The 18,023-nt window shown below is 43.3% G+C and overlaps 1 protein-coding gene across 2 annotated transcripts in view; it reads left to right on the top strand.

Moving 5' to 3' along the window:
• Positions 1–8,644: 8,644 nt before the first annotated feature.
• LONP2 (lon peptidase 2, peroxisomal) overlaps positions 8,645–18,023 on the top strand; it is a 52,786-nt gene continuing 43,407 nt past the window's right edge. The window contains exons 1-4 of one of the 2 annotated variants that reach the window (XM_082232908.1): positions 8,645–8,676; positions 14,732–14,966; positions 16,641–16,772; positions 17,876–17,998. In XM_082232908.1, the coding sequence (XP_082089034.1) occupies positions 8,660–8,676; positions 14,732–14,966; positions 16,641–16,772; positions 17,876–17,998 (507 nt within the window). In that variant the 5' untranslated portion in view covers positions 8,645–8,659. Of the gene's footprint in view, positions 8,677–13,177; positions 13,448–14,731; positions 14,967–16,640; positions 16,773–17,875; positions 17,999–18,023 lie in introns of those variants that run through there. The other variant, XM_082232907.1, reaches the window with a different exon arrangement.

Here is an 18,023-nt window from a genome sequence, read left to right as displayed (position 1 = left end):
ATTTCTGGCATGAATCCCTTTAACAAGATAGTGAGAGTCTGGGGCACCCAGCCTGGGGGCACACATTTGCTTACTTCTTTCAGGTGAAGGGGTGTCATATTATCTGAGATCAGCTGATCATCTCATGAGAAAGAGTGGGAGGGAGGGAGAGAGAGATTCCTAGCTATTAGGAGTCATTCTGTGACCCATTGTTGTTGTTTAGTCGTTTAGTCGTGTCCGACTCTTCGTGACCCCATGGACCAGAGCACGCCAGGCACTTCTGTCCTCCACTGCCTCCCGCAGTTTGATCAAACTCATGCTAGTAGCTTCAAGAACACCATCCAACCATCTCATTCTCTGTCGTCCCCTTCTCCTTGTGCCCTCCATCTTTCCCAACATCAGGGTCTTTTCCAGGGAGTCCTCTCTTCTCATGAGGTGGCCAAAGTATTGGAGCCTCAGCTTCACGATCTGTCCTTCCAGTGAGCACTCAGGGCTGATTTCCTTCAGAATGGAGAGGTTTGATCTTCTTGCAGTCCATGGGACTCTCAAGAGTCTCCTCCAGCACCATAATTCAAAAGCATCAATTCTTCGGCGATCAGCCTTCTTTATGGTCCAGCTCTCACTTCCATACATCACTACTGGGAAAACCATGGCTTTTACTATACGGACCTTTGTTGGCAAGGTGATGTCTCTGCTTTTTAAGATGTTGTCTAGGTTTGCCATCGCCTTTCTCCCAAGGAGCAGGCGTCTTTTAATTTCGTGACTGCTGTCACCATCTGCACTGATCATGGAGCCCAAGAAAGTAAAATCTCTCACTGCCTCCATTTCTTCCCCATCTATTTGCCAGGAGGTGATGGGCCCAGTGGCCATGATCTTCGTTTTTTTGATGTTGAGCTTCAGACCATATTTTGCGCTCTCCTCTTTCACCCTCATTAAAAGGTTCTTTAATTCCTCTTCACTTTCTGCCATCAAGGTTGTGTCATCTGCATATCTGAGGTTGTTGATATTTCTTCCGGCAATCTTAATTCCGGCTTGGGATTCATCCAGCCCAGCCTTTCGCATGATGAATTCTGCATATAAGTTAAATAAGCAGGGAGACAATATACAGCCTTGCCGTACTCCTTTCCCAATTTGGAACCAATCAGTTGTTCCATATCCAGTTCTAACTGTAGCTTCTTGTCCCACATAGAGATTTCGCAGGAGACAGATGAGGTGATCAGGCACTCCCATTTCTTTAAGAACTTGCCATAGTTTGCTGTGGTCAACACAGTCAAAGGCTTTTGCATAGTCAATGAAGCAGAAGTAGTTGTCTTTCTGGAACTCTCTGGCTTTCTCCATAATCCAGCACATGTTTGCAATTTGGTCTCTGGTTCCTCTGCCTCTTCTAAATCCAGCTTGCACTTCTGGGAGTTCTCGGTCCACATACTGCTTGAGCCTTCCTTGTAGAATTTTAAGCATAACCTTGCTAGCATGTGAAATGAGTGAAATTGTGCGGTAGTTGGAGCATTCTTTGGCACTGCCTTTCTTTGGGATTGGAATGTAGACTGATCTTCTCCAATCCTCTGGCCACTGCTGAGTTTTCCAAACTTGCTGGCATATTGAATGTAGCACCTTAACAGCATCATCTTTTAAAATTTTAAACAGTTCAGCTGGAATACCATCACTTCCACTGGCCTTGTTATTTGCAGTGCTTTCTAAGGCCCATTTGACTTCACTCTCCAAGATGTCTGGCTCAAGGTCAGCAACCACACTACCTGGGGTGTACGAGACATCCATATATTTCTGGTATAATTCCTCTGTGTATTCTTGCCACCTCTTCTTGATGTCTTCTGCTTCAGTTAGATCTTTACCACTTTTGTCCTTTATTATGGTAATCTTTGTACGAAATGTTCCTTTCATATTTCCGATTTTCTTGAACAGATCTCTGGTTCTTCCCATTCTGTTGCTTTCCTCTATTTCTTTGCATTGCTCGTTTAAGAAGGCCTTCTTGTCTCTCCTTGCTGTTCTTTGGAAATCTGCATTCAATTTCCTGTATCTTTCACTATCTCCCTCGCATTTTGCTTGCCTTCTCTCCTCCGCTATTTGTAAGGCCTCGTTGGACAGCCACTTTGCTTTCTTGCATTTCTTTTTCATTGGGATGGTTTTAGTTGCTGCCTCCTGTATAATGTTGCGAGCCTCCATCCATAGTTCTTCAGGCACTCTGTCCAGCAAATCTAAATCCTTAAACCTGTTCCTCACTTCCACTGTGTATTCATAAGGGATTTGGTTTAGATTGTATCTTACCTGTCCAGTGGTTTTTCCTACTTTCTTCAGTTTAAGCTTGAATTTTGCTATAAGGAGCTGATGATCTGAGCCACAGTCAGCTCCAGGTCTTGTTTTTGCTGACTGTATAGAGCTTCTTCATCTTTGGCTGCAGAGAATATAATCAATCTGATTTCGATGTTGCCCATCTGGGGATGTCCATGTGTAGAGTCGTCTCTTGTGTTGTTGGAAAAGCGTGTTTGTGATGACCAGCTTGTTCTCTTGACAGAACTCTATTAGCCTTTGCCCTGCTTCGTTTTGATCTCCAAGGCCAAACTTGCCAGTTGTTCCTTTTATCTCTTGATTCCCTACTTTAGCATTCCAATCCCCTATAATGAGCAGAACATCCTTCTTTGGTGTCACTTCGATAAGGTTTTGTAAGTCTTCATAGAACTGGTCAATTTCAGTTTCTTCAGCACCAGTAGTTGGTGCATAAACTTGGATTACTGTGATGTTAAAAGGTCTGCCTTGGATTCGTATCGAGATCATTCTATCATTTTTGAGACTGCATCCCAGTACAGCTTTCGCCACTCTTTTGTTGACTATGAGGGCCACTCCATTTCTCTTACGGGTTTCTTGCCCACAGTAGTAGATATGGTAGTCATCCGAACTGAATTCGCCCATTCCCGTCCATTTTAGCTCACTGATGCCCAGGATGTCAATATTTATTCTTGCCATCTCATTTTTGACCACATCCAACTTACCCAGGTTCATGGTTCTTACATTCCAGGTTCCTATGCAATATTTTTCTTTACAGCATTGGACTTTCCTTTCGCTTCCATGCATATCCACAACTGAGCGTCCTTTCGGCTTTGGCCCAGCCGCTTCATCAGCTCTGGATCTACTTGTACTTGTCCTCCGCTCTTCCCCAGTAGCATGTTGGACACCTTCCGACCTGAGGGGCTCATCTTCCAGTGTCATAACTTTTATATGCCTGTTGTCTTTGTCCATGGAGTTTTCTTGGCAGGGATACTGGAGTGGCTTGCCGATTCCTACTCCAGGTGGATCACGTTTGGTCAAAACTCTCCACTATGACCTGTTCATCTTGTGTGCCCTGCTCGGCGTAGTTCATAGCTTCTCTGAGTTCTTCAAGCCCCTTCGCCACGGCAAGGCAGTGATCCATGAAGGGGTCTGTGACCCATAAACTCCCTTTAATAGAACATTAACAGACCATTCCAGACTTAGTCTGACTAGCAAAGCAATAGCTGCCCTAACAACAATTTTACTCACATAGGTCAAATCAGTGACCCCGTTCTTATCTTCATCAGCCTTGTTATTGCTGGATTCTGAAACACATGTACTAATTTTCCTGGGCATTGTCTTATGAAATCAGAGCTCTGGGTTCTGAAGAGGGAGAAAATTAAATATAAACATTATTTCAAACACTTTACAAAAGATCAGAAATGCATATTCATCTGTATCAATTGATGGAACTGCCCAGGGAAAATGGTGAGGTTTGCACTCAAATAGCAAATTCCAGGGAGAATAAATCAATGCAGTTGATTCCCTGCCATGGAATGGTTTGCATCTGTTTAATCTTTGCATCTAAAATAAAAACTTCAGGTTAGCGCAATTAATAACACCCCTCAGTCAGACGGTTTTGCTGATGCTTCAACACAACCAAGAATCCACAATTCAGAAAAGAAATTATCATCAATGGACACTCTCTCCCTGTTAATCTCTTAATTCTCCTGGTAGAGAAAATATCACTGTCTAGATTTCTATTTTGTCTTTTTTGTGTGAGGTTCATAAACCGATATTCCTAGCATATACCTATTGTGGAATGATCAGCCTTCAGCCAACAAATATGCAAACAGGATAAGGAGGAAATCTATAAAGCTTTGGAGACTGATTTTGAAAGGGTAGAGCTGGGGGGGCGGGGGGAGAATGTCTTTCTGTTGCATGGTGTTAGCTGCAAAGAGCATTCTGAGGGTTTATTCTTGCCAGTTGATGAGTATCCGCAGCTGCCAGCAGGTCTTGGCACGGATTCCATGCCCAGAGCTTAAACAACAAACTGGCACTAATTCCCAATCCATCTGAAGAGGAATGAACAGAGATTCTTTCAAGCCAGGGCACAAAAACTGATTAAGGAATCACGGACGGCTCAACTACACAATATAGGTAATGGTTGCTGCTGCTCTTGTTACTGAAAATGAGCTGAATTGGTTTAGAGTAACCACTGAACTGGGGCGATCGAGAAAGAGAAGCTGGTATGAGTAGGCTGCCTGCCCACCAGCCCATTTGTAGCAAAAAAAAGAAGTGTAGTTTTGCTCAGTCCATAATCATTCTCGCTCATCTTCAATGTGCTGTTTTTCATTCTAGATTGATTCTAAATCTTGCCATTCACAAGGGTGGGTGCAGTTGCTTGGTATGCATTTGAAACTCCTCCCTTCTATTAGGTTATTCATACATTTTCCTCCTCACACATGCTCCAGCTAGTTGAAGAAGCTTGACTGACCGAACCCAAAGAGCGCTCGCCAATGGTTCCTTGTCATCCTGGGGGAAAGTGGGTACTGCAGGGTTCTGTCCTGGGCCTGATGGTGTTTTTGAACATTTTTATAAATGACTTGGGTGTAGGAATTAGGAGGCGCTCACCAAATGTACAGATGACACCACACTGGAAAGCGCTGCTAATACTTCAGAAGATAGAATAAGAATTCAAGATGACCTTAACAGACCAGAGAACTGGGCCAAAGCTAACAAAATGAATTTAATTAGGGACAAAGGTTCTACACTTAGGCAGGAATAATCAGATGCAGAAATATGGGGTGGAGGGCAGCAGTATATATGCAAGAATCTAGGTGTCTCAGTAGACCCCTAGCTTAACAGAAGTCAACCGTGTGATGCAGCAGCAGATCAAAAGACAAAACAAAAATTAATGCTATCCTAGGCTGCATCAACAGAAGTATAGTGTCCAGATCAAAGGAAGTCATAGTACCACTCTATTCTGCCTTAGGGGTCCCTTCCAACTCTACAATTCTATGATTCTGATTAGAAGATTTACAGCCCACCATTCAACATTTGTACCAAGTGGGGTATACAATGTAAAATAAATTACAAAGCCAAATTCATACAACAACAACATCAACAAGACGCTAGAATGAGCTTGTCGAAGATAGATAGGAATAAACACAGATGGAGGTTGCTAAAATCAGCAGGGGTAGGCTAAACAGTCACCCACTTAAGAACACCTAAAACGCCTGTGCAAAACAGATAAGCTGTAACTTGGCGCTGAGATGATGACAACATCAGTGCTTTTCATACTTGTAAGGGAAAGGCATTCTACCAGATAGAACAGTTGCCCGATCTACTGGTCTTTGCATCTAGGATCAGAGAAAGCAGCTTTATTCTGAGTCAGACCACTGGCCCGTCTAACCTCCATACTGTCAACACCCAGGCCACATGATCTGCACTATACATTTAAAGTGGCTTCTCCCAAAGAATCTGGGTAAATGGAGAATGTTAGGGTGCTGACAGTGGTTGGGAAGCTCTTGTTCCCTGCACGGAGCTACCATTCTCAGAGTGGTTTAACAATCAACCCTTCTTCCCAAGGAACTCATCCAAATGCTAAGAAGAGAAGCTCAGGCAATGATCCTTTAAGACAAGGGAGATGATGAGCCCATTTTCCTCTATGGCAAGGGTTCCCAGACTATGCTCTACCAGCTTCATTTAGGTGGCCAGTGGTGTGGCTGTGGATTTGTGGTTGAGGATGAGAAATGGCACATCCATTGCACTAAATATTTGCCTTGCTTTTCTCTTGCATTTTGTATCGCTTCTTGCATTTCCTACATTATCTTGTATGTATTGTGACACAACAATCTACTACCGAGCCAGGTTCAAGGTCCTTGTATTAATTTACAAAGTCCTGAATAACTTAGGTTCTGGGTACCGGTACCTTGAAGGGCCGCCTGAACCCTTCTATCCCAGCTTGATCACTAAGATCATTTGCAGGAGCATCGCTGGTCATTCCCCGAGTTCGCGAGGCTCACTTGATGACAACAATAAGCCAAATCCCTAGCATCATTGGACCAGTTCGGTGGAACACTCTGCCAATAAAATTTCAGCAGGTGCCTTCTGTTTCTGTTTTGAAATGCCTGCTGAAAACTTTTTCTATTCTGCCAGGCCTTTGCAGACAATTAAGAATACATCCTCCCACAATGGTAAATTGATGTCCGTTTTTAACTTTTTAAACATTTTTTTTTACTGCATATACAGTATTTATGTATTTTTGTTGTGACAGCTTCTTATGTTCCTATGTAAACTCTTCTTATGTTCCTATGTAAACAGATTTCTTCTGCTTATTTGCAGATTCCTTCATAGGATCTCTTAATTAACTATAAGAGTGAAGGTTCTGAAAGGGGGTTCTGCATGGGGTTCTAACATTCTTTCAACGAGCATCTCTGAACCTCCGTGCTTAATTCTGACATCCTCACTTCTTGACAAATCTTTCTAAATCGACTGAAACTCCCACATTTTGGAAGTGGAACAACAAATTATGCAAAGGGGATGCAAATTTGGCTAAATTGCACACTTTATTCTGACTGACAAGAAGCAAATCTTTTTGGCACAGGGTGCAGAGCGTGCCGATTAGCAAATGAGTGTGAAATTAGTGTTATTAGTCATTCTTCGCTTTCTTCATATTGATTTGGGAAATTACATACTTTGTCTTTTTCACTTTGGTCATTAACATGGAGGATATTTATTTAAAATGTCTGCAAGACAATTAGCAAAAGAAAAAAAAAGGAGAAAGAAAGCAAAAATAAACCCCACGCCGCTGTGAAGCCAAAAAAATAAAAAAAGGTGTCGGTTTTGTGAACGTGTTTTGCAGCAAAAACTGCCTGATAGAGAGAAGCATCAAAACCTCAGAGCAAAAGGGCATTGTTAACTGAGTGTTAGAACAGGACAAGCGTAATTGAACAAAAATGTTCACATGAAGTTAGCAGCTGTTCCCAGGGACTGGCTGTTGTAAACAATGGGCAAGATCCACCTTGCATGGAAAGTGTCATTAAACAGGACTCCTCCAGATGGGTAGGATTTTATATATTAGAGAGCCAGTGTGATACAGTGGTTAAAGTGTTGGACCATGGCCTGGGAGAACACGGTTCAAATCCCCAATTGGCCATGAAGCTCACTGAGTGACCTGGGAATAGTAACTGCTTCTCAGAGAGGCACTCATTCACTATGACTTAGTAATAATTTGTTGTTGTTTTTGTTGTTGTTGTTATTTATTACTTTTATCCCGCCCATCTGGCTGGGTTTCCCCAGCCACTCTGGGCGGCTCCCAACAGATTAAACAGAATAAAACTTCAAACATTAAAAACTTCCCTAAACAGGGCTGCCTTCAGATGTCTTCTAAAAGTCAGGTAGTTGTTTATTTCCTTGACATCTGATGGGAGGGTGTTCCACAGGGTGGGAGCCACCATTGAGAAGGCCCTCTTCCTGGTTCCCTGTAGCTTTGCTTCTCGCAGTGAGGAAACTGCCAGAAGGCCCTCAGCACTGGATCTCAGTGTCCAGGGTGAACGATGGGGGTTGAAACGCTCCTTCAAGCATATTGGGCCGAGCCGAGGCCGTTTAGGGCTTTAAAGGTCAGCACCAACATTTTGAATTGTGCTTGGAAATGTACTGGGAGCCAATGTAGGTCTTTCAGGACTGGTGTTATATGGTCTTAGGAAAAGTGGAGCAGAAAAACAGCCCCACCTGGAACATTTGCGGTATAAGAAGTTACAGGATTTCAACACTGCTTGGAAGTGGATCACAGGGTTGTCAGACCTTGCAGGAGAAACCTGGAGAGGGCTTGTATCTTCAGGTGAGCAAGAATGCCTTCCTACCCAGGCTCACTAAGCAGGTGAGAACGAATCATCTCCTCACTTCAGCTGGACCTGGGAACATTTCTTTTAGCTACACATCTGGAGGGCTGCAATTCCTCCTCCCTTAGTCTATATAAGGGGATGTCAGTAGCTCTTCAGGCCTTCAGACAACAGTCTTTCATTGCCCTACTTGGAAATGTCAGGGGTTGAGCCTGGGACCCTGTAGAAGCAAAGCATTTCCTCTGCCACTAAGCAATGGCCCTTTGTAAGCATTCATAAACAAATGTTTTCAATACAAGCAGCGTAATGAGAGGTGCTGAGGAATAATCTGAAAGTGTGTGTTTCTTTGAAGCATACTCAGTACTCAGATTTACTACAATCTTAGACGAGTTTAGAATTACAGAGAAGAGCACATTATTTCCTAACTTACTTTCCTATAGCGCTTTCAGATAATTATTATTTCTAGAGAAAGTAATTCAAAGGACTAAGACAGAACTAATGAGGCACTCCAGATCTGAACAACTGAAAACAAGAATCTACTTGTGTTGGCTACACATGAAAGGTATTCCCCAATGAAAACACTCATTTGGTAAGTATTTCCAGAATCAATAATTCACTCTTGCAGGTTTCAGGCTCCAAAATAACAAGAATTTTTTGATGATGTGGGTGTGGGTGAGGAAGTCCTAGAATTAAGTGGTTACCCAACTTGCTAGAATAAAATAGAACTTTAACCACTTACCTACCGTGTCATGTGAGATCCAGCTAACTGCCTTCTCCTGTTCAGTCAAAGAATGAAGTTCTTTTAACAAACAACTTTTCCATGTCCAAAAGTTTTAATAGTTGCCAATGTAATTAGTCCAAAGGTTCGTTTTGATTGCAGATGCACGATGCTCAGTCGTGCATGAGGGCTCTCCAGATCAAGACCTTGAGATCCCTTCACCCCCTTAAGAATTGCATGGCAAGGCTGTTGCCCCAGGTGACATAGCACAGCTAGGAATAATTAATTTCCCCAAGATTTCTCAGACTTCTGATAGCTGAGACGGTTGGTTCCTGTCTGCATTTATTTGTTTCTGGATTAAAATGGGAGTTCTGGTTGAAGGAAATGGGTAACCTTGGAGAAGGCAAAGGAGTTTAAAATGCTACCCCTTAAGAAGAGCCCTGGTGGATCAGATCAAAAGCCTACGTAGTCCAGCATCCATTTCCCATGGTAATCAATTAGATGTAGCAAACAGAAATAAAGAAAAAAATAGAAAGGGGAATCCTAAATTGGGACACCCTACCCTTCAGTAAGAATGAGCATGCTCAGTGAGCACAGAATGCTGTTGGGCAGGGAACAGAAATCCAGGCAAAGTGTGAGTTATGGAATGGAGTATCCTGGGAAAGGGCAGAGCTGTAGCTATGGTGGGTTTTTGCCCCGGGTGAAGCCTCAAGGGGGCACCATTGAGGTTCCCAGCCTGTGTGTGCATGGAAATGCACATGGGGTGGGGTGCCAAACTGGGTCTTTGACCTGTGTGAAATAAAGCCAAGTTTCTCCCCTGGAAAGGGCTACCTGGAGTCCTGAATAGGAGATTGATGCAGGTCCAATATGTAAAGAACTCTGCTAACCAGAGGTGAAAGGGGGATGAGTGTGCACAATCCACAAGCAACAATCCCTTAGTCAAAAAATAGATAACTTGTTGGGAGAAGAAAAAGTACTATCTGGCACAGAACAATCATTGTGGCCAGTTAAGGATTTTGCAATGAGTGTATTTACCACAATTATCATTCTGTGCAGAGGTAAAACCTATTGGCTTTGGGTTGTAGCCACTCAGGTTCTACTCAAAAGTAGACCCAGTGAAATTAATAGAGCTATTTAAATTACCGTATTTTTCGCTCTATAACACGCACCCGACCATAACACGCACGTAGTTTTTAGAGGAGGAAAATCCGTAGGCATGCCACCCATAGGCATTCCCTCCATAACACACACAGACATTTCCCCTTACTTTCTAGGAGGAAAAAAGTGAGTGTTATGGTGCAAAAAATACGGTAATTTATTTACAGGTTCTACTCTGTTTAGACCTAATATTGAACACAGCAGAGTAACTCAAGACATAACGCCACTTGATCAAAGATCCCCAGGCACCATTACTTATTTAAAAGGTTCAGATCACATCAGTAAAGGATAAACCAAGATACCCAATGGGACCTCATTCTATCTAATACAGTAGCAAAGCAACGACTGACTTTTCAAGATTTGTTGGATCAGAACTAAAGAGTAATCCATTGACTGCTGCTTTTCCCCATAAGTCAGTTTGGGGGGAACTGCAGGTTCTGTGATTCCAGAGCTCTTTTTTAAAAAGTGCAGGTGTGAGAGAACACTGTGGAACCAGTATAGTTGTAACCAGAAGTTGATTCACATTTCCTAGATCTCAGAGGACCTTAAATAACACACTCTAGTTAGACCGGTAATTCTGTGGTTTGATTCCTGACACATTCAGAGCTGAGATTGTCCTCTTCTTGAATCCCTGGAGAGCTGCTGTCGGTCAGTGTTGTCTATACTGAGCTAGATGGACTGATAATCTGATTTTGGCCCCATCAGCACTGTACATTTAAAGCACTATCATACCACTTTAAAGAGCCATAGCTTCCCCCAAAGAATCCTGGGATCTGTAGTTTCCCAAGGATGCTGAGATTTGCTAGGATGCCCCTATTCTTCTCACAGAACTACAATTCCCAATGTTCACTGGGAAGAGGGATTGAATCACTGAGAATTGCAGCTCTGTTAGAATATGAATGTATAGTATGGATGGGGCACTGATATCAGGATGCTTCCTACATATTCCTTTACCTGCAAATCACCTGTAATTCGTGTTTACTGCAGTCCACATACATCAGAATTGGGGAAACTTTTTTCAGCCCGAGGGCCACATTTCCTTCAGGGCAGGCTTTCAGGGGCCACATGTTAGTATTTGGTGGAGCCAGAAGCAAAAGTGGGCAAGGCAATGGGTGCAAATAGTACCTTTGTATAATAGGCTAATTTCTAAACACCGCCCCCCTTCTATTCAGCATCCAGACAAGCAAAAGGCACAATCAAGATTCAAGGGCACATTCTAGACAATAAAAAAAATTAATCCTTTTGGGTGCGAAAAACAGCTGAGGTGTATAGTCTGGGGACAGTTCCAAGGACTAGTTGGAAAGATTTGTCCCCCAGACCTGAGGTTCCCCATCCCAGGAGTAACAAATATGTTAGTCTTTAAGGTGCTACAAAACTCTTCATTTTTTAAATTGTTTTTTATTTAAAGATTTTTTTTCATAGGTAACAAAAGTACATTCAGCATCTGTTTTCAAGTCATAGGGTCCTTCATACTGGTCAGTTACAGTCATTTTGAGACATTCTTGTCATAGGCAATGTGGGGTTGAGGGGGGAGACAAGTTTTTGCTGCAATTGAGAAACAAGGTTACCCCTCCAGACTGTAAACTGATGCAATTTTCAGGTGCTGAATGGCATTAGTTGATTGCATCACTTCACACCACAAGCACAGCAAGGAGCAAAGCTGTGATAAAATCTCCCAAAGCTTGCAACATTTCATAATTACTGTCCTTATTCAAAAAAGTGAACAGAGGAGGCTGAGAGGCTTTTCACAACAAGTGATGCTACAAAGCTTTTTTGATTCACAAGCACCTATTAATCTGGGATGTGCCACTTTGCTATCATTAATGCAAGAGAGATAAACTGACTAAATGACTTGCCAAACATAATTTAACACATTTCAGAATGTAGATGATCGGGGGGGGGGGGGATGGCAAATTTCCAGTGGCATAGCAGCTTCAAAGCAGCCCTTAAGACTCATGGATTTCAGCTAGCTCTAAATGCACCTGTGCACAGTTTATTTTGTTTTCAACCACTGCTTTATTTTCTATATATATTTTAAATATTTGATGGGATTTTAAGCAAAGGAAATGTTTTATTCATATATATACAGGCTGCTGTAAAAGATGTAGTCACAAAATATAGTTTATTTACAGCAACAAATTCCATAAATTGAATTTTGTGTGCTGTCCTGACATCTTGTGGATGTAGTAGACACAGCAACAGGGTGGATGACAACCAAAGTATTCAAAGCGGAACAAATATTTCTAGAGTTTTCAGCTGCAGAATAAGTTGCCTGAAGTAAGTCCCTTCCGAAATATAAATGGAGAAAACAAGACAAATTTCCCAGGCAGAAATAATGTCCAGGTAGGAAATACTATAACTGAGTCTATGTGATGAATATTTCTATGTTGTTCTGGACTGGCTCAATTTTAGTGCTAGTAAAATAAAATATCTTTCTCTAGGGTTGCCAACTTTTTAATTGGCTCTTGCTCCTTTAACAGCAATCTGATCAACACACATTAGCTAGTGATTACCTTTCTCTCCAAGTTGTGACAAAACTAATTTTTCCACATCAAGCCACTCTTTTAAAGGTGGAGGATCAGGCCAGATCATCCCAACCACCCCAGTTAGTTGGTAAGCATGTCCTCTTAATCAATAAAGGGCACAATCCACGAGTAAGTTTTCCTATACACGACAGCTGCCCTGTGGATAAAGGCAAGGAATATTTGTCTTCATTGAGCTAGCCTTCTTCTGGCAGATTCCTAGAAAATTAATCTTAGCTGCAAAGTTTCTAGTTAATACACATGGAGATTTGAGTTTTTACTATTACTTAAATGCAACCACACTGGTGAGATTAAGCATTCTCTTAACAGTATCATCCTATGCATGTTTACTCAGATGCGAGTCTCAAATGTTTATTATCTCCTAAGTGTGTTCAGGATTGCAAGACAAAACAATTAATAGAAAGTGCTTTTTAAAAAAGCATTGTAGACCAAAGTTTGTTTTTTTTTAGGAAACTTTCAAATTATGTATCCAGTGCCAGGTGATTCTATTGAGCTGAATATTTTTCTCCCCACTTAATCGTTTTTATTCGCTTCCTTTAATGAACTAGTTTTCATAGCGCGGGGGACAAACGGCGCAACGCTCCCTGCAGCCTGCAGGGGGCAGCGGTGTGCGCGCTTGGCCCTCGCCGGCCGCCGTAGCGCGGCCTGCAAAACGATTGACGCGCGGCCTTTGCCCTCGCCGAGCGCTTCGCCATGGCGTCGTCCCAGTCGTCGGGCGGCAGCGCCATCCAGATCCCGAGCCGGCTGCCGCTGCTGCTGACTCCGGAGGCCGTGCTGCTGCCGGGCTCCACCATGCGCGCCAGCGTGGACTCGCCGCGGAACATGCAGCTGGTGCGGAGCCGGCTGCTGAAGGGCACGTCGCTCAAGAGCACCATCATCGGCGTCATCCCCGACACCAGCGACCCGCCCAGCGACCTCGACGCGCTGCCCCCGCTACACAGGTCGGAGCCCCGCCCACCCTTCTCGTCGCCACGGCAACCGCCGGGAGCCTCTCCCCCCCCCACCCTCTGTCGCCATGGCTACCTTCCCCTCCTATCGCGGTGCGCCCCCTGTTGTCATGGTAGCTGCCCACCCTCCCAGAGATACGCCCCCTGTCGCCATGGGAACTGTTTCTCACTACCTCTTAAGGGCCTGGTCTTCGTCGCCATGGCAACCGCGCCCTCTTCCTTCTGACGGCCCTCCCCTTCTTGGCCACAGCTATTTCTCCCTCATATGGCTGAGGAAACCCAGCCATATGAGCGGGGTATAAGTAATAAATATAAATGATAAATATTATTATTATTATTATTATTATTATTATTATTATTATTATATGTTGAGTCGTCCGTCCTTGCCTTGTTAGCTGCCCACCCTGAGCCACGATAGGAGCATAGGAAGCTGCGTTGGACAGAAGCCTATCTGTCCCCATCGAACTCTGTATTGCCTACATTGACTGGCAGCAGTTCTCTGGGGTTTCAGCAGGGGGTATTTCATAGCCCATCCTGGAGATGCCCAGGATTGAACCTTCTGTGTGCAAAGCTGGTTCAAAGAGGGACAGAGGAAACTGCCTTGTACTGAACCAGACCATGGGCCATCTAGGTCTGTGTTGCCTACACTGACTGGCAGCGGCTCTCCAGGTCTTCAAACACAGGGAGTTTTCCAACCCTACTGGCAGACTCCAGGGATTGAACCTGAATCTTTTGCGTGCAAATCATGTGCTCTACTGTGCTCTTTCACCAGCTCTAATCACTCCCTGGGCTGACTTTGCAGCATGATGGTAGTAATTTTGCAATCAAAGACACCACCCTAATACATGCAGATAATCTGCTGCATTTTGTTACATGTAGTACAATGATATATTACAGTCGTCGTCTACACAGACTGGCAGCAGCTCTTCAGTATTTTAGGCACGCAGGTCAGGACATTCCCATGACACAAGAAAAATGACAATGAAGAGAAGGTGGTAGGTAGTGTTGCACTCCTTGGTCCAATAACTCAATTTTAAAAAAAATGAATCTTAGCTGCACCTATAGTCAATAAAACTGCTTTCTTTATTTATCAAATGTCTTCTGTCTGTCCTGCCAAAGGATCCAGTGTGACAAACAATGAAGTGGCTGAAACAATACAGTTTTTAAAAACAATGGCAATATAACAACAAAATCATGAGATGGAGCTATATTGCTCCAATCAAAGCACACTCTTTCTGTTGTGTCACAGCAAATAACTCATCCTCTTAATGCTTCCAGGATCGGCACAGCAGCCCTGGCAGTCCAGGTGGTTGGCAGCAACTGGCCAAAGCCGCATTACACTTTGCTGATAACGGGCCTCTGCAGGTTCCAGATTTTGCAACTGGTGAAGGAGAAGCCCTACCCTGTTGCTGACGTAGAACAGCTGGATCGGCTGGAACAGTTCACCAACAAGTCTACATCCGAGGAGGAACTGGGAGAGCTGTCAGAGCAGTTCTATAAATATGCATTGCAGGTTAGGTGGTTGGAAGTAGGAAATGCTGATCTATAGTGGTTGTTGAATGTAGATAGCAGAAAGATTGTCTCACCCCCTTATATACCCAATCAATTACTCTACTCTGCAGGAGAGAGCCTCTTGTAAATACCATGTTATCAAAAGGTCTGTTTTTTCACAATCTGCACCTGCCCTTTGGAATTCCCTCCTGTTAAATATTAGACCAATGCTGTCTCTGATGTTTTTTGGCTCCTGCTGAAGACCTTACTCTTCCAACTCGCCTTTTAGGTAGAGACGCTTCCCAGTCTGCATCTGTACCAGAATTGCTTTTAGATGTTTCAGTTGTTTTGTAATTTATGTATTTGTCTCCCTGGGTTCCTTAGGGAGGAAGGGCAAGATAAAAACTTTGTATGTATTATGTTCTCATTTTCTATTTTTATTTTGTGAACCACCCTGTGATATTTGGCTGAAGGGTTTAATAAACAGCAGCCCATCTGATTATAGAGGAAGGACTTGTAGTTCACTGGTGGACCACATGCATTGGGGGCCTGGTATCTCTAGTTAACAGCATTTCAGCATCAGGTAGCAAGGACAGAACTAAGCAGGAGATCCATGAGAGCTGCTGCCAGCCAGAATGAATAGTATTTGTCTAGGTGGACCAGTGCTCTGAAGCTATAAAAGAGAGATTCATTATATGTGTCTACTCTCCAACTATAGTTGCATTTCTTCCTATGCACATAAAAATGTAAGGTGTCATCATGTTTATGAGGCTGCCGGTAGGTGACCACACCAACTGTGGCAAGAGGGGAGAGACTTTGGGTGAGCTGGGTGGGGGTGGTTGAGGTATAGAAGGAGGGTGCTTGGTTAGCTGTTGGGGATGGGCGAAGGGCGTAGGCTGAGTTGGTGAGTAGAATAAGCAGGGGCAGCAACTCCTTGTTAATTATGCTTTTGATGATATTCAAAACCACCACTTCAGAAATCTCTAGTGGGCCCAAGAAGCACCATTTTTGCTTTTGCAAAGTTCTCTACAAAAAAGGCCCTTAACAGGAAGAGGGACTCATGTGATGGCAGTTTAAGAAGTGATAGGAAAATTCAGTACAACTGATTCCTTGTGTGGTATGTGGCGACTTACCTCGTCCCTCATGCTGTTAAGGTTCTCGTTAGTCCTTTGCTGGGAATCCTTTTGGACACCTAAGGGCTTGCCTACCTGATAATCAGCAACAGATGCTTGTGTCTCTGTTTTGCTGATCCTTTTGGACTCGGCAAAGGAGCACATAAACTAAGTGCTTCCATACATGGTTTTAAGATGTGGTTCATGCTGGCAGGGCTGCGGGGCTTGCTGCAAGCTACTGCTTGCCCTGAGTAATAGATGTGCATATTATGCAAAGCAAATGAACTCCTGAGGATGATTGCATCAGAAAGACAGTCAAATTGTACAGCAGAAAAGCCCCTCAAGCTCTTTTTGAGTCAGCAGTGCTGACAGACTTCTTGATGCCAATCATCCTTCTTTGTTGAGGTAGATCCATGAAGGAGATTTGCCTGAAGACAAATGGTTTTTTAAACTGCTGCAATTGAGAAAGTTTCAGACAGATTCCTTTCTGGGCTGTGTAATGGTATAGGTTTGTGCAGCTTATCCAAAATGATATCTGTTCTGAAAATTCACTATACGTTTTTTTCTTTCTTTCTATGACGAAGCTGGTTGAGATGCTAGATATGTCAATCCCTGCAGTGGCTAAACTGAGACGCCTGTTAGACAACCTGCCTAGGGAAGCTTTACCAGATATATTAACCTCCATCATCCGCACCAGCAACCAGGAGAAGCTTCAGGTAGGGTGTGCTGCCTTTGCACAGACTGAACAAAGAAAAAGAGTGTCTCCTGTTCTAGCCAACTCTGCTCAGTTTCCAAGTGTTCCATTTATCAAAAGGATGAAGCAAGAGTATGCTGGCACAGAAATAAATGCCTTGAGCCCTTTGCCATAAATTTAAAAAAATGTATAAACCATCACAGTGTGTAGCTTTGGTGATAAAGTGGTATACACCTACATCCTGAAAACCACACTGTTCTCATACATTTTGACATGGAAGATCCGTTATAAACTTATGTCTTTGGCAAACACTCCCTCTCCCTAGTATTGTGGGCCCAATTCTATGGAAATCCCAGCTGAGGCCAGACAGGCTCCCTCCCTACTGAACTTCCAGTGCCTATTGAATGTTTTTTCTTATTCCCGCAGGCATTTTAAATTGTAGTGTGATCTTACAGTTTGAACTGATTTATATTTTTGTGTTGTAAACCATTTAGAGACTATTGGAGTTAAGCAATGCATTGTTTATAAAGAAATAAAAGTGGATTTGTTCTGTACATTAAGTATAGCGCATTCCTTTTGGGGTCATGGGTTATAGGTTTTTCTGCTTCTTTAGGGGAAGTCTGGCTACCCTACCGCTAGGAATGGCAAATATGTAAAGTGCATGCAGAAGGCTCCAGGTTCAATCTCCAGGTAAAGCAGGGGAACCTGTGGGCCTCCAGGTGTTTCTGGACTAGTAACGCCCATCAGCCCCAGCCAGTATAGCCAATAGGAAGGGATTATGGGAGCAGTCCAGCAACCTCTGGAGAGCCACAGCTCCCCCAGCCCTGCACTAGGCAGACACACAGTGGCTAAACTCAGAGAGATACACATGAGATTAAAATATCAGCAGATAGGACAGATTTTCAGTTAGGCATCTTCATATTACAACGTGGCTTCCTTGCTCCTTTATCCCAGGAGAACATCCTTGCAAGCATTCCGATACGTTCCTTGAAGCTAACCGCTTGTTGATTTTTCCATACAGCGGCACAGACACATTTCAAATAGAGCAAATTTATTTTGTGGGAGAGAGTCTGGAAACTGTAGTAGGTGAGGAAAAACACCTAATATGTTGTGCCTTTCTGTTAGATTTTAGATGCTGTTGGGCTGGAGGAACGGTTCAAGATGACCATACCCTTGCTTGTTAGGCAGATTGAAGGCTTGAAACTGCTTCAGAAAACTAGAAAATCCAAACAGGATGATGACAAAAGGGTAATCTCTTAATTATTATAATTAA

The sequence above is a fragment of the Podarcis vaucheri genome (genome assembly GCF_965113315.1).
Source record: "Podarcis vaucheri genome assembly, chromosome: 7".
In the NCBI taxonomy this organism is placed as follows: domain Eukaryota; kingdom Metazoa; phylum Chordata; class Lepidosauria; order Squamata; family Lacertidae; genus Podarcis; species Podarcis vaucheri.
The sequence above is the reverse complement of the archived record's forward strand: the minus strand, read 5'-3'. Positions and strand labels throughout refer to the sequence as shown.